Source organism: Eimeria maxima, genomic scaffold, assembly GCF_000499605.1.
Source record: "Eimeria maxima Weybridge genomic scaffold, Emw_scaff545, whole genome shotgun sequence".
Lineage (NCBI taxonomy): Eukaryota > Apicomplexa > Conoidasida > Eucoccidiorida > Eimeriidae > Eimeria > Eimeria maxima.
In genome coordinates, this window is record NW_013563889.1 from 1 (window position 1) to 15,921 (window position 15,921).

The 15,921-nt window shown below is 47.1% G+C and overlaps 1 protein-coding gene across 1 annotated transcript; it reads left to right on the forward strand.

The window, feature by feature from the left end:
* Positions 1–12,294: 12,294 nt before the first annotated feature.
* EMWEY_00036980 (non-transmembrane antigen, putative) lies at positions 12,295–14,780 on the forward strand (the record flags this gene model as incomplete). Its single annotated transcript, XM_013478629.1, has 7 exons — positions 12,295–12,315; positions 12,413–12,578; positions 12,792–12,949; positions 13,034–13,552; positions 13,772–13,949; positions 14,133–14,397; positions 14,504–14,780. 7 exons carry the CDS (start codon positions 12,295–12,297, stop codon positions 14,778–14,780), a joined length of 1,584 nt encoding a protein of 527 aa, XP_013334083.1.
* Positions 14,781–15,921: the final 1,141 nt, after the last annotated feature.

Below are 15,921 nucleotides of genomic sequence, written 5' to 3' on the forward strand. Positions count from 1 at the left end.
TTTGCATGTGGCGTTCGGCTTGTCGCCAGTCATCGTAGCTGTGCAAGGCCTGTTGTCGGGACTTGGAAAAGAGTGTCTAAGGGCACAGCTTCGTCGAACAAGGACGGTTGCGTCATGTGCAGAAGCGAGTGTTGTGTCGTAATCCAGTTGCTGCGTGTTTGTAAGACGGTCAAATGGCAGGTGGCATCTGCATTACAGGTATGTAGCTGCACGTTCCGTTTCACGGTGCACGTTAAACTGGGTCTGCAAATTTCATCAGTGCTTTTAAGGGTGATGTTGAAAAGTATCCACCTGTGTTTGGCGATTCTTGTCCAGTACTCGCAACTGTCATGCACATGTCTAGGACTGTTGGCTTGTTGTTTTTGTATGTGTGGTATATTTTGCTGACGAGGTGCAGTTAGCTTTTGATTTTCTATGGATAACCTGGATCAGTGAAACCTCTAGCGATACAAACTGGCATGCATGGACCGGAAGATGAAGGGCTACGGAACAGGGGAATTGGATTTGTAGCATATTTGTTCTTTGTGCGTATGTAAATTTGAGCAAGCCCTTTGGGAGGAGAAGGCCCCGTGTACAGCGTCGAGCTGTTTTCTTTGGATGCTGACGAATTACTCGGCTACCTGTATGTCTTGCTGTCCGAAGACTAGACGTGACCTGGCATCCTGCACTCTCAGTGGATACACTCACTGCGCAGCGCGATGTTTGTAAACTGTTACCATTTGTTTATTTGCACTTTTATTCGTATATACTTGGCTCTCCCTTACAATGGGGTATCTACCTAATAGGACAGCCAGGCAGTGTTAGGTGGACGACAAGGTGTCAATTAGTACTGCTAAAAACATCGATGGTGTAGCCAAAGAGTGTCAGGGTCGTGGCGTCCGCAGGTATGTGCGCAAGTTACTGTACTGGAGGTACAGCCAGGTATTCTTGCCTGGGCTGCTCTCTTCGAAGGATGCGTGAACTGTGCAATATTAGCACATTCTGCGCGTCCCTTAAACCAGAATGGCACTTCAAGACACCTTCTGGGAAAGGCTCCCTTCTGCATTCTCGAGGTCGCCTGACTGTAGTTCGTAAGTGAATTAGACCCGTACTGGTCACTACACTCTACCGCAATTTTACCTCAATTAATCTTACAACTATCGCGAGTAGTTGGTCACGATATCAACATCTGCGTCACGTGTAGCCCTTGGCATAATGTGACAGTCTGGAAGGTCCACGGCTGGCACATATTTTTATCTCTGCAACAAAGTAGAGAAGTTTAATCATTTAGTTTTTTTGCTTAAGCGCAGCTGCACCTGTGAAGTGTTCCGACAAAGCCAACCGTCTGATCCGTCGACTCAGGGAGTGAGGAGGAAGAGAAATGTATTCAACAAGCAATGCTGTGGATAATGAATGGTCTTGGGCTGAAGGCAGTCCTGGGTCAGCTTGGTTGTGTATTTCCAGATCTTTCCTTCGTTGCGTTCTGAACGAGGAGATCAAGCTGCAGATAATGGGCCACTCGAAATATGTGAACACGGCAAGACCTAGCACAAACTAAATTTTGGAAGACTAGCTCTCCAACGCAGTTCGTAATCTGTCCCCACTCGTGAAGGCGCAGCCTCTCATGTCCGAAAAAGTAAACATGTCCAAAATATGCAACAAAACTCCAGCTGGGGGCTTTTCTTCAATTGCTGGCACTTCCAATACGTCTGTAAAACCCTTGGTTGGCTCAATTCATCCCAGCGAGACAATGTCAGCAGAACTAATTTACCCTGGTGTAAAGGGAGGCAGTATAAACATTAACAACAGAGAGTTCGTGAATAGCATGCATGAACGCGCTTCCCCCTTATTCGTTTTATTTACAGGTTTTCGTTGCTAATTTAGATGTGTTGTTTCTTCGTATCGCATTACTTTGGCTGGTGCACATGGTAGCACTCCGCAGACATTATTCCGGCCGCCCTTAGGATACATGAAGGAACCGTGCTTCAGAACGATGTAAGTAAACCGAACGATGCACTGTTTACGGAAAATGCCCACGATGTCATACAGTACGAATCAAAGGCTGCGACCAAATCGACAAACACGGCTAGTAAGAATATGCGTTTGCTCTCAGCTACTACAGACAGGCTGGATGCGTGGTTGATTTTCGCGATAAAACCTAGATCCTTGTAACCATGAGAAAGTCCCTATTTGGAGAGTCACGTGACGGGTAATCACTCTGAATCAGGCTGTAGGCACCATTGTGGAGCCGCATTAGTGCGCACTGCAGCGTTGGATAAGTCCCTCCACCACGTCCCTGTATTGGTCAGTTTGTGTAATTGTAATATAGCTGGATAGTGTAGCAGCATTTGCATTCGTATCACGTCATACGCCCGACCGCTCGTCATTGCGTCTTGCAATAGCAATCAGTAATACGAATTCGAATAGCACATTGTCTTAAAGTAATACAATAGTAAATAATATATTTTATCCTGAGAATAATAGCTAAGGCTATATATCATACTATATTATATTGGTGTAAATTTGTACATTTCGGATTATTAGCTCAGCATAATCTAATATATTCTAAATTCTAAACTATGCTTTCTACTAATAAAAGAAACCGTTATTGCTTTTGAAAATTGTTGCTTATTGTGCTTTTCATTATTTTGTTCAAGATTATAAGGAGAAAACGGGATTCAAAACCAATTTCATTTCTAATTTAACGTCATACTCTTGGCACCACTCTGCCTTGTGCACACTGCATTGTCGCATCTGCTAGCGTGGGTGTAGCCTTGATGCTCATGCAATTGCTGCTGTTAGTAAAACTCCAGTCCCGTCGGCAGGAATGTTTACTCAGTGAGCACAAAATATTTTACTTGCGTGGCTTGCTCAACTCAGGGAGTCCGTCGTGACCTTTACTCATTTTACATGGACACTTCTGGCTACGTTTACATGGTTCTACATGGTCTTCATTGATATATACATTATGTATATATAATGTATATCTCTTGCTGTGGCTGTCAGTTTGCGCTCATAGTATATGCTTCAGAATTACCGGCGTGCGCGCTCGATCGTATTCCGTCTGGACCAGTTTTCCACAGTGTACAACCTTATTGATGAATGTTTTGCTGCCTCTTTAATGCATTAGAGTATTACAACGGTGCCTTGGGAGCACTGCCAGTCTCGACCCCCACCCTGTGTGTTTCGATTCAGAGGGTGCGTTTCTTCTCCAACATAGTCAATGCAGCAGCTTCCAGTTTCTTCCAAACATTGGTGCGCCTCAGCACTGCGATGACCACGGCTAGGTTCTGGTTTGTAATAAGTCTTTAACAACGCTCACACCCCACCACGCTTCGCAAATTTTTCCACTCTATCTTTTATTGTATGAAGACAGGCTTGCCACTCGCCAAGTGCTTGCTTCTCGTGTGAACTTGGTACCACACCACACCAAGAGTTACTTTGTGTGATAGCATGCCGCTTTGCCGTTTTTAGTTCACTGGCCAGTGCCTGTGTCGGGTGCCATTCGTGATGGGATTAATTTTCTCTCCTTTATGGCTGATCCAATTCCGCAGTGTGTGCAGTCAGTTGTTGTGTCTTTTGATAAGAAGAATCGCCTAACGGTAGAATTAAGGATCTCAGGATACAAAGGCTTGATGGCGTTCTGCAGTGCAGTCCGGCAGGTGAAGTCTTACTCCTCTATCACTATAATGATTTCGTAGGTGCGCATGAGGTCGGTGAATATGATTTTGTAGGGTAGAGTACCACATAATCCACCATTGCACTGCTTCTGCTGGGTGTAGATGAAGCGTTGGTGAGCCACTGCAAGACATATTATCCTGGTTTCCGCTTGTCATGTGACGCTGGTGCGGCACACGTAACATGGTGAGGCAACTGAGAGATGCTTTTTGCCGATATCCAGAAAGTAGGTTGTCAAGCTAGTTCAGCCAGAATGTGGTTGCTCATGTCATGGTAAGTAAGTCAGAAAAACGTAATCAGCTGGAGTTAGGTCTTCCAAGCGACCAATCCTATCGTTGGGAATCGTTCACGCTCACTACCATCAAAGAATCGCCAGTAACCTCTACGAATGAGGCGACGATACCCCTAGAACAGAGATAAACACAATTGCATTCACATGGGGGCATAGTGGGCATGTGCATAGCTTTCATGCAGGACTCTGCAATAATGGCGCAAAGTATTTTGTGGCAAGCATTGGCTAGCTCACGAGGTGTAGCCAATGTAGCATTTTCGATTGAGATATGGTGCTAGTTGAAACCAGAAACCATCATTAAGTGTCACAGACGCAACCGCCTCCGTTCACACATTCAACTATATGTGAATGCTGCAGGAGACTGTTTTGCGGGCCACCATCCGGTTAAGTCGTTGACGCATGACGTTGCTTGTTAGGCATTCCGCCCTATTTCTTGTTTGCAGGATGCGTTGGCAACAATCAGGGTAGCAGGCATGGATACTTTGTAAAGTCTACTTTGAATGCTAGCAAAAGCCTATGGGATATGGATTCATGAGAAGCTTATATATGGGCATATTTTAAAAGTACGTGGTACTACACTAGTTGACGCAAAACACTTACACTCACGCTCAGTCGATAATTGCATTCCTATTGCCTTTCCTTGAGTCGCTTAGCTCTCTGGAAACTGCTTTAACTTTACTTCATTGGGTTTCCCTCCCCACCGGAGGGTACACAAGGACGTAATTCCCAGCGCAGCCCTCAGCCTTTCCACGTAGTGAGTACGTTAATTCGTTGCAGCGCAATGCTTCTGCAGCCCTGCAGCTTTTGCTTAAGCATCTACTTGATGCCTGCTCATCACAAAAAAAAAGAAGGACATGCCAGGCACCTTCTACTTGCATTTTCCTTTTGTGTACGCCTAGAGCAGCTCAAACAGCATGCAGACGCCATCGCCAAGCGTCGCCCCCAACATCGTTGTTGACAACCTAAAAAGTCAAATTTGGGGTTCACGGTTTGGGTGTTTTTGCAACATCGTTTAGTAATTATACATTAGGATTCCCCTAATAGCGTTTTCTGTTGAGGGATACACGCTCAGTATACCGATCCGCCGCTACGGATTCCGTAGTTTAGATTTTAGGTTTCTAGGTTTCCACGCTTAGAGCAAGCTTAAGAGGCTATGTAGATAGTGTGTAGGATTCTGGATTTGGGGATTACTGCTAAGCGTTTAGTGCTCACGGTTAAGGGTTTTCAATTCATCATGGAGGCAGGAATTTGGTTTTAGTGCTTGTTAATTAGATTTTTGGGGCTCCCGGTCTATGGTTCTCTGTGGGTGTGGGTCTCATATACGACTATAAGATTCAGTTTTCACGGCTTACGGCTACGGGAGTTGAAGGGTTAGAGTACTGACTTTAGGCTAGCGAATCCAGCGTTTAGGATTAATGGTAGAATGTTTGGGATTTTGGCTGGTGTTTAGCGCCCACACTTCAAGGTTTTACGGGTATGGGCCAGGGTACAGGGGTTGGGGTTTACGGATCATGCTTTTACCGCTTAAGGGATGGGGTTTAGGGTTCACCGTTTTGGTATGCAGGGTTTGTTATGTTTAGGATTTCGGACTTACGGTTTGGCGGTTTAGGATTTAGCTGTCTCTTGTTCTAGGGATAGAATAGCGAGTGTTTTCGTGTTCATGAGTTTACACTGTATTGGTAAGAGTTTAGCGCTAAATGGCCAAGGTTATAGCGCACAGGTTTTGGGGGTCAAGGTTCACCTGCACCACACAAGCGCGCAGTAGCCAGCAGTGTCCTTTAAGTTTCCATGGTCGTCGTCTTAGTTATTTTCCTGGCGCACATACCCGAGATGAGACAAAGTCTGCTTATGCTGAGGGAAGATATAGATAGACTAGAAAGAAGAAAAGGCGAGACAACAGATGGACTGAAACTCAGAGAAGTTAGCGACGGACACGATGACAGAGGAGACCTGCCATAGAGGCACATTACAGCTCACCAGTGTCAGGTGTGGAGACACACACAATAAAGGATAACGCATGAATTAGCGCCAAATACCTGAGTGATAGAGAGAAGGAAATCGACGAATATGCAGCGGCTTACGCAACCTACTGGGTGTACAACTGGCGCCTGTGAGGCCTCATACGCCTAAGCATGAATGAGGCAAAAACAATAAATCGAAGGAGAATAGGGGGACGTACCAAGGTGGCCAGGAGCAGATGAAGCTTCTGCCCGGCTTTATATCTGCTTGCTTCAAAACCACCTATCCTGTGCAGGGCTGAAGGAGCACCTGACGTGGACCCTCGGTTTCCTCACTCATTGCTTTCCTGTTAGCCTTATATCAGTGTTTGTTCCTACTCTAGTTTCATTCTTTGTTTTCTGTTTACCATCTTGGCTGTATATATACATCTCGACTTCATTTTGCGCTGCATTGGTTGTGTATTCGTGTGCTGGGACTAACCAAAGCAGAGCGGCTAAGGACACAGACAAGGCTCGCAAAAGTAGGCATATTGCAATGCTGCTGATGGAACACTTGCCCTAGAACCTCCATATACAGTTAAGCATTCGACCACCGTGTGAGATTTATCTCCCCCAAAGAACAAGCGCCGAGGCATCTTTCGGCGAAGGGAGGCTATTCTCGGTCCTTTTGGGCGGGTGCCCCCAAATGGTGCCTACCCCCTTGGTTGCCCAAATGTGAGGCAAACAGCAACACACTTATATATTTAAATAGGCGAGGAGTAATCAGATTTTTTTGAAGGAGTAAATGCTCAAGCAGTGCCAGTTATGACAGCGCACGCAGGGGTGCGACGTGTGTTGTATTGTAATTTATCAATTGTTCATGCTCATCCTACTTCGACGACCAGTTTGCCTCACCTCCCCTCAATAAATGCGCATTCCCTTACATGTATTGTGCCGTGTTGGCTCTTGTTTGGCTGATGCAGCTCCAGCTGCCCCTCCTGCAGCAGAAGCTTCTGCCGTCCCATGGGGAGAAGTGGGAGTCTATGCCCCTATTCATAATGCAGGCCCACAATGGTATGCCCCTGAGCATTATAGACATTTTTGCTCAGTCTAAACTATGATGTAAATGGGTTGTAAGCAGGCAAACAAAACAGTTTGGGTCACGGTGTCTTGTGGGTGCAGATGCCGAAAACAACGCATATTATTTGTCTCTGAGAGCCGTTACTTTCCTTCGCTCTGCGGAACTCTGGCGTTTCTATGGTTTTCCACATTTGGTCGAGTGGCAATAATTAGGAGTGGCTGAGTCAGGTGGTGTATGCAAATTTTGCGTGGGATTAACAACGCTTCTGCAGGTTGTGGCTGTGTCAAACAAAGTTGTGGGCACCCGTAACATGTGCCGGGGCTAGCTATGCAGTACAGGTGGCACAACGAATGGCCCCCATGAAGACTTGTGTGCATGCATACTCCCTATTAGCACATCCAGAGGCTTTAGCCCTTCACGTCCGTATTTGGGAGGAACATTTTCCAATGGGCAGATGATTATCGACCTTCCAGCCTAACCCAACTAGTGGGTTGGATATTAAACTGCCCAACACTCCAGCCGTCGTGAACACTCAAGAAACGTGTTGCAGACTTTGAAAGGGTGCGCGTTGGATGATAAAGGTGAAGAACGGAAGGCGAAAAGTATTACATGTGCCGGCAGTAACAGGTAAGGGTCAAGTTTGGCAGTACACGGAATGGGTGGCCTTTTATCTGGCCACCCCGTCGACGGTAAGAGCAGATCACGGTCTTCAAAGTCTGTGCTTAACAACGGCCATTCGCTTACCTAGAGCTTCCGAATCTCCCTGCTTGTTTGTGGTGAGGAGCAAGACTCCAGTGGAGTGCCTTCCAGCTTTTGCCTCCGACTCCCGCAAACGACTGTCAACCAAGTTCCTTTTTCACTCAGGGTGCAAAGCCAGTCGCTGAACGGCACTCGCGCCATAGACAACAAGTATCTGACAAAGTAACTTGGCAGTCATACGCCCTAAGTCGTTGTTGTAGTGGCTCTGCAAATGCAGTTGAAACGCAATCTATTTCCTCTTGACCTCTGATTTTTCTGAAAATATAATATGCGCCTTTCTTAACGCTGTCAACTGAAGCACAATGCGTTTGCGCTGGCGCAATCGATGGCGCTGCTTTATGAAGGGGCCGGCAAAAACGGGAAAGTGGGTTCGCTGCTGCACGGCCCCAAGATCGAGTTTTCACTTTTAACTGGCGTGTATCTTTAAGAAAGATTCAGCGCAGGGAGTAAATATTTTGAATGCCACTGCAAAGGGTCTTAAAACTGGAGTTGTACAATCATCAACAGAAAAAGAAATTAACACGCCGCCATTCCTTCTTTTCGTTTCCTTGTGAAGCACCTCCTCCAGAAGTCCCACTACGAAAGAACACAGTGCTTGCAAGGCGAGTGTCACGTTGCTATCCAAATGCGCCAGTGCTCACATTACTGCGATTTTGGCGCAGGCGCAACAAGATGAACTGAAATCCAAATGAATCACTTGTAGACTGCTTAAGGGGTGAACAAGACGCATGGCTTCCACCAACACTCGCGAATTACATATAACGCAAGTCTTTCAAGCAAGTCCAATCCTACTCTGTCCAACAAAAGATATTCTGTCTGTTGGCTGGTTAACTTCCAGTGGGGACGGGGAGGGAACATTGTCGAGGTGTTTAAAGACCTCTTTCATCATACCTTGGAGAGTTAGACAGATATCAGCCTTGGTGCGATCGGCAGATACTCCAACCACCTACATGGCTGTATTTTGCGCATGACTGCTGTATTTGGCGCAAGACAGCAGCGCATGCTCCATCTTTGACGGGCATCCACACGAGCCATTGGGCCAGAATACCGATCCATTAAACGAACTGGCGGGGTCACAGCTTGCAATTTTTTAAGAATAGGGAACCACAACTGGCTGGCCCTGTTATTGCTAAAGCCCTCCGGAACCATATCTAAGCACAACCGGATCTCTCAACAAGTCGCTCGTGCAAAACTCATCAAGCCTCTTGGGTGCTTCAGTGCATTGTAACTACACCAGAGAGAAGTTGCAAACATCGTATTCGAATGTAATATCTCCGCAAGTGTGTTCGTTGGCCAGAGAGGGGTGCTGATGACATGGAAAACAAATAAGCTAATCCGCCAACCCCAGTCTCTGGCCCCACCTTCAAAGTATCTGCAAGATTCCTTGCCACCTGAGAACGCAAATATACCTGGGGATACAGCTGATTCTAACCAACTATCTCCAGTTATATATATCACTGTACTCGCGTTAAAAGCATACACCTTCAATTTTTTGAAGTCAGGGAATCCTCGAAGTGCGCCGCGGAGAACTCATAGCCGATGACCCTTTTGCGTTGCAATTAACACAAATAAACACTATACAGTGTTGTACTTGTTTTATCTTTACCTGCGCCTATGTGTACTCGTTTCTTGTTTTGCGCTTGAGATTCTCTTTATCATTTACACATGTGTATGAGCATCTGCAGATAGAAAAATGCCGCATTCACCGGATTCAGCTCCGTTACTGAACTGTATCAGCACCATTTACGAGTTCCGCTGGCCAGCTGCGGCAGAAACTGACATCTGAGCCTTTGGAATTCCCCTCAAAAGTATCAGAAGGCGACGATATAGAAATCGACGAAGCAGCAAGCTATGCAGCAGCAGCAGCAGACTTCAAACAAAGGTGTGGAGCAGGAAGAGCTAGAGGGGTCTTACAACACACAATACTTTTCCTCATCGCGCCCACGCCGTTCTAGGTAGAGCAAGGCAGCATGCTGCTCGCGGGAGAGATAACCAGCGCGTGTATATTTTTTTTAAAGTTATCACATGTTTGCGCAGCTCTATTTGCGTTCCCGATTGCCCCTTAAGGCCGTTAATGCCGTGTAAGTGGTTGGCAACTCGAGCACGCAGTAAAGTGTGATTGGCTTCAAGTGCACACGGGATTGCGCCTCGGCAGCGTTTGTAGCATATTGCGCTGCAACACAAGATAGACAGCCTTCTGTAGCATAGCCTGTCAGATGTTGGCAAGTCTGTACTGTTGATATCTGTTGAAGACTTCTGCTTGCTTGCCGGTTGCCTAATATCATCCGTCAACATATGAGGGACGTTGCACTCTGGACGCCGGGGGGCCTGGATAGAGTCAGCTGTTCTTAGGAAACTCTTATTGTAGGTTTTCTGGCTAATTTTAGGCCTGCAATAGTTCTCGAATACGACATAGGGGCCGAGTCACGCAGCCACACATACAAGTCTAAACTGGTATACTTGGCTGCACTGATGAACAATGCAAGCCATTGTTGAGAACTTCCGTTTGAGTACAGTTTGTCTGCTAGGGCTGGGTAATGGTTCGTCTGCCAAGATTAGATGGCTGTGCCACTATTGGAGAGACTATGCTACTTCCCCAATGAGATCGAGCATTCCCTGTAACGCGTGCGAACCCACGCTCATGGGAGCGCAAGGAATTCACGGACTCAAACAGCTGTCTGAATTATATGATTATTCTGGAAGAAAAAATTTCTTCGGAATATTGTGTTGGCTGTAGTTCTGTTTGTATAAGACCAACTGGACACCCACACTCAATCCCGTACGTCTGACGTGCTCCGAACAGCTACAGCTCCAGCTCCAGCTCCAGCGCCGCTGCACGCGGGACACCAGTGTGCCTGATGCGTTTAGTCTAATGAAATATAGAGGCTGCATTATCCAGTATTATGGAAATGTGCAAGCTCTTCTCATATGTTTAGCAAGACATTGATGGGTTCTGCAGCCCACACTATTTGAGTTGTGTGCACGTGTCTAACCCGTTACGGCATTGCCTGTGGCGAACGGGCTCAAGTTCAAAGGGAGTGTCATCTCTACGTCAATATTAAAACTTCAGTAACTGAGCTTTGCTTTTTTCATCATTGTTGATGCCGTGCCCAAATGCTTGCAAAATGCTTGGGCTCGCGTCACTCATTGCTGCGTCTGTGGCGCTCGTAGCAGAGGCGGCTGACACCATGCGAAGGCCGATCATCCGTCTTTATACATATCCATCCACTTTCCAGCAGAACGAATTTCCAGTATTATATAAAAATGCCCCTCCACTCGGACTCAGGGGGAAAAGCATAGGGTCACCGCTCCTCGTGGCTGCCCTCCTATTCGCAGCAGTTGCTGTGGTGTCTTGCATTCTTAAGTGTTTCAAGTTCCAGAACTCCAACGTCAACTCGAGAAGCTTCAGTGCTAATAAGCGGAGACTTGCAAATGGAGGTTCAGATCCTTGTGAAGTGAGTCATAGCAAACCGTTGCAGGGTGTCCACTACATGCAACCAGGACAAGGAACGTTTCTACGCACGTTGACCTAGTTTATGTGTGGAGGTAAATAGGCAGCTTCAATGCTCAACGCGAACACATAGACAGTTGATTCTATGCTGCCCCTGTGTTAAGGCATGAAGGGCCCGGTATTCCTATGCATACATGCACGTACAGGGAAATCTGCACAGTCACCAGAGCCACACGCTGTAGCATTTGTTGGTATAAACAATTTTCTGTCCAAATCAATGGAAGTCAATTGTGGCGAATGTGATTTTCTTAACACGGGGTCGCTCACTGCATGACGTGAGGCCAACGCTGCTGTCCAAATGACTCCCTTGATTCCAGGGCTACAGCGAGCGTGTAGCGAGTAGTTGGTGGCAGGCTTTCGGCATGGTAAAGCCTCCTGAACGGTTTGTTCTGGGAATAGTACAGTTGGTGACTGTATCACTTTTGTTCTGTCGACTTTCTCGCTGTACGAATGTGCTGTAGTGGGCACAGGGAATAACTCTAGCCGCCTCGGGAACGGTTGCATGCTCTGTCTGTCCATGCCAAAGTTGAAGCACCAAATGTGTCTTTAACCTTCCAGCAAAAAAGGGGCTGTCAAGCAATACCGATAGGAGCCAGCTGTTTTGCGTTTTCTTAAGTAATATTTGTGCGTCAAACATCCGCTTTTGGGTACTGTCGTGTTTCAGCGTATACGCGATTACGCATTGATGCATGTTTGGTACGCTCTGGCTTGTGAAATTGTAGTATACGGGAAGGTGGGAGCTCGTTTTGCTTCAACTGTGCCCTGTTTTGGTATATACTGGGGCAAGGTTCCTTAGTGCTGCAATATACATTTACGGAGCAGGTCCGGACATTACCAATGGCACCAGTGAATCGCTAGCAGTGTATGCGTGCAGCAAAATACGTGATAGGAGACGAAAGTGACTAAGCCGTGGCATGTTTCAGACTCCGGTGGGCGCATTCTAGTACTGTCAGCCATCCCCGCTATGCATGAGAGTAGTTGCTCTGCTCGGAACGGGAATAGTGGTGGGCAAGCTGCACTGCTATTACGGAGATTCTCACCGCGTATGCACGAAAAAATGCATAACCTCGGGCACATTGTACGGCCATTTTCTGTTTATGGTTTAGGGCTAGCAGGCATTTCGGTATGGCTACCATGAACTGGCAGTGTTTGTGGCCGCTTTGTGGATTTCTCAGGTGCCTTCAGCAAGCCCCGAGGAAGCGCCTTTTGCAGTCCTTTGGCCTTCGGCAGAATCCCAGAGAACGCGAATTCAAGAACTTCTTCATGACATTGAAATAGGCTCGATTCCTTCAGCCCAAACGGACTTTGACAACCTGTTCAAATCTCTACTTAAAGCAGCAGGTAATAACCTTCTGGTCACGGAAAATCAAGCCGCTGCACTGGGGAGTACAATCTAGTTCTTGCAGCGAGGCAGCAGCTCCCTCTCTGAAGCTTCGTTACCGGTTTATCGCAGCTGTCTACTGCGATTTCTGCGGGAAGTTCTGTGGCGTCATCTCTGTGCCACATCAGCACCTGCACTGCAATAGCTTGCTTTTTCTGGCGTTGCGTATTCAGGGAACTACCGAGGCACGGGTTACTTACCGATAGAAGGACTGACACGATACTTGGCACAGGAGAGAAAGTTTGCTAAGACCACCCTACCATTCTTGGCGAGTGTTGCTCGGCATTTGCCAGATCTCTTCCCGCAGGCAAGGCTCCTGGTTCCTGTGGCGGTATTCTGGATATGAATGATGCTAGAGTTTTGATTACGACCGATGTCTCATACATAGGAACGTTTCCTGTTTGGCTGGTCTCAGGGGCTGAAACACATGATGAGATCGCACCCCTCGGTGCACTTGCGGCGAATTCAAGTGCTGGGCTTGATGGCTGCGAGCTTTTTTGGGACTATCCCTCATAATCAGCGAGAGTTGTTGAAAAAGTTTGGCGATTTGCGCCTTAATGCTCTAAATATGCATAGCAAGGGATTTTTCAACAGGGAGCCGAAGCTCAAAGCTCTTTTAACGTATTTCAGTGAAATGCAGAAGACCATGGGCAGCTGCTGGGAGATGATGCTAAAGAACAATGATTTTACACAGGCAAAATGCCCAGCCGCCTGTTCGTGTCAAGAAGGTAGGGTTGGAAGTACTTCTCCCGTCGACGAAATCATTAGCTTTTACTTGCACACTCCGGAGGCCACAACGTTTGTGGCACCTGGGGGACAAAAGGTACAACGAAGCAGTGTCGATGTCGACGCGATTGTTAGTCAACCGCTCCCCCTCTCAGACGCAACTGTAGATCTTCATGGAGATATAACGAAGAGCGACGGGAATCTGCAGGTGGGTTACAGATGTTTGTGTGGGGATTAAAGCAGGTGACGATGTTTGTAGGGAGCGATATCTGTTGAACACTTCCAGATAATCAACATTGCAGGTGCAGCATGGATTTAACTTGGAAACCAGTGTGGGTGGGGTATACATGATTGTGGAGAGCCTGTTGTCCTCAGTACGAAATTGCGTTTGTCTAGGAAGGATTATTCCGTGGATGTTGTTTCTCAGGTCGACTTTGCAGACAGGTTTCTTGGGGGTCTAAGCATGTTTGAAGGCCATATTGCCCAGGAAGAACTACTTTTTGCCCTGAGACCCGAGCTGCACGCGATTATGCTGTTCAAACCGGCCCTTAAAGATGATGAGGCAGTTGTTATTAAAGGGGCGGAGAGTTTTGTAGACTACACAGGTGACAATCTGCAAATAAAACACCACGCATGCACTATATCTGCCGCCTCAGGGGTTTACTCCCAACCATCAGGTCGTGATTCTGCTTGGCAGACCCACCAAACCAATTAGCATTGTTTATTCTTTGAAGCCCTCCATGGGTTTACTCAGTGAGTAGGGTGCTTGCATTCGCCACATCACGCAGGTTACGAAAAGACGTTTAAGGTGTTTCCGCCTGAGGTTCCCGTTGGGTCCCATTGGAGCGTCCACCGTCGCACTCCCCTGGATTCAATGGGGCGGCGTGAGACAACTCTAGTTGGTATTGATGCCATCCAATTTCGCGATAAAAAAAAACAGTACTCTATCCAGAGCATGAAGCGAGAGATCCTTAAGGCAGCCCTTGGCTTTCAGGGCGACCCGTTTGAATCTTCAATTCATGAGGGAAGGGCTGGCGTCGCGACTGGAAAGTGGTGAGCAAATGCTGTGCATTGCATCCGCATTATTTTTGGCGTCTCATACACTTTATATTTATGGTTCCCATGAATGGAGTGGTAGGCGTGCGCTCTGCTTCTACAGGGGATGTGTAATATTTAATGGCGACAACGAACTCAAAACTTTACTACAGTGGATTGCCCTCAGTGCTGTTGGGCGAACTATGCACTACAAGGCATTTGGGGACTCACAGTTGGAGAGCATGGAGGAAACACTGCTGGCAATTCGCTCTAGATTCCCAACTACTAAGGATCTCTTTGGAGCGATCGTGGAGTGCATTCAGCAGAGGGAGGAGAGCCCTGGTGACGAGTGGAGCCTTTGGCAGTCGTTGTTGAAACTAGAAACAAAGAAGCCACAGTGATGCCCGTCTATTGCTATGCAGTGCATGGTGGAATTCGGAAATGGATTCAGCCCTCCAGATAGCCAGTTCTTGCCAAGAGTGTGGACAGGTGGTTTAGCAGGTTTAGCAAGGCAGCTTGACGGTGGGAGGTAAAAAGAACGAAAACAATATCCCCGAAGCATCGCTTCCCATCTGCGGGTTAGGATTTCCGATTCAGGTGCTGAGACAATACTCATCAGTTGGTTGGTTTCGTTGGGTTCGTTGGGTTTTGAAAAACTATCAGCAAGAACAATCCTCAAACCTGCGGCAGATATTGAGGAAAATTCATTGGATTGCAGCCAGTAATAATGTGCGGATTCTGCAGCCTGCCCACGTTGGCAGATTTCCGCAACGAATATTCTAGAAGGGCTCAAACGTGTACTCACTGGAAGTAACATGGCCACGCCTGATTTAGCATGCCCCCGCGTGCAAAGGTTCCTTAGCTGCCCTTGGAGTGATCACGGTTAGGTTGAGTTTAAGTTCTACTTGGTCATTAATCGGTGATTGCGAGGAAGCGACTTTGCGAATGCTCTACTTCATTTCCCCACTGCACTGCACATAAACTGCCAACAGAGTTCCCCAACGGCCTGCGAGTGCAAACTATTGCGCCTCATAGCCGTTTCTTTCTTACGTGGTTCATTTTTAATTGGTTTATATACTTCAAGGCAAGCTGTTACGCTGGCTGGCCGTTAACTGTCCCTTGTATGCAGCCCAGAGTTGCTTAGGCATTAGCATTAAAGTATTAGGTTCTACGGTATAAGATTCACAATCCAGGGCTGGGGGTTTTAGGGCTTGCACTTCCATATTATAGGGTTTAGCCGCTATGCACCACCGAGTTGTTTAGGCATTAGTATTAAAGCATTAGCCGCTACGGTCTAACATTCACAATCCAGGGGTCCACGGTATAGGGTTTAGGGTCTACAGGTTTAGGCTCTAGGATATAGGGGTTTAGGGATTGCCGCCTAGTGGTTCAGGGTTTACTGGTATTTGGGTTAGGGTTGCGGTTAGGGGGTTAGGGTTAGGGTTAGGGTTAGGGTTAGGGTTAGGGTTAGGGTTAGGGTTTAGGGTTAGGGTTAGGGTTAGGGTTAGGGTTAGGGTTAGGGTTAGGGTTAGGGTTAGGGTT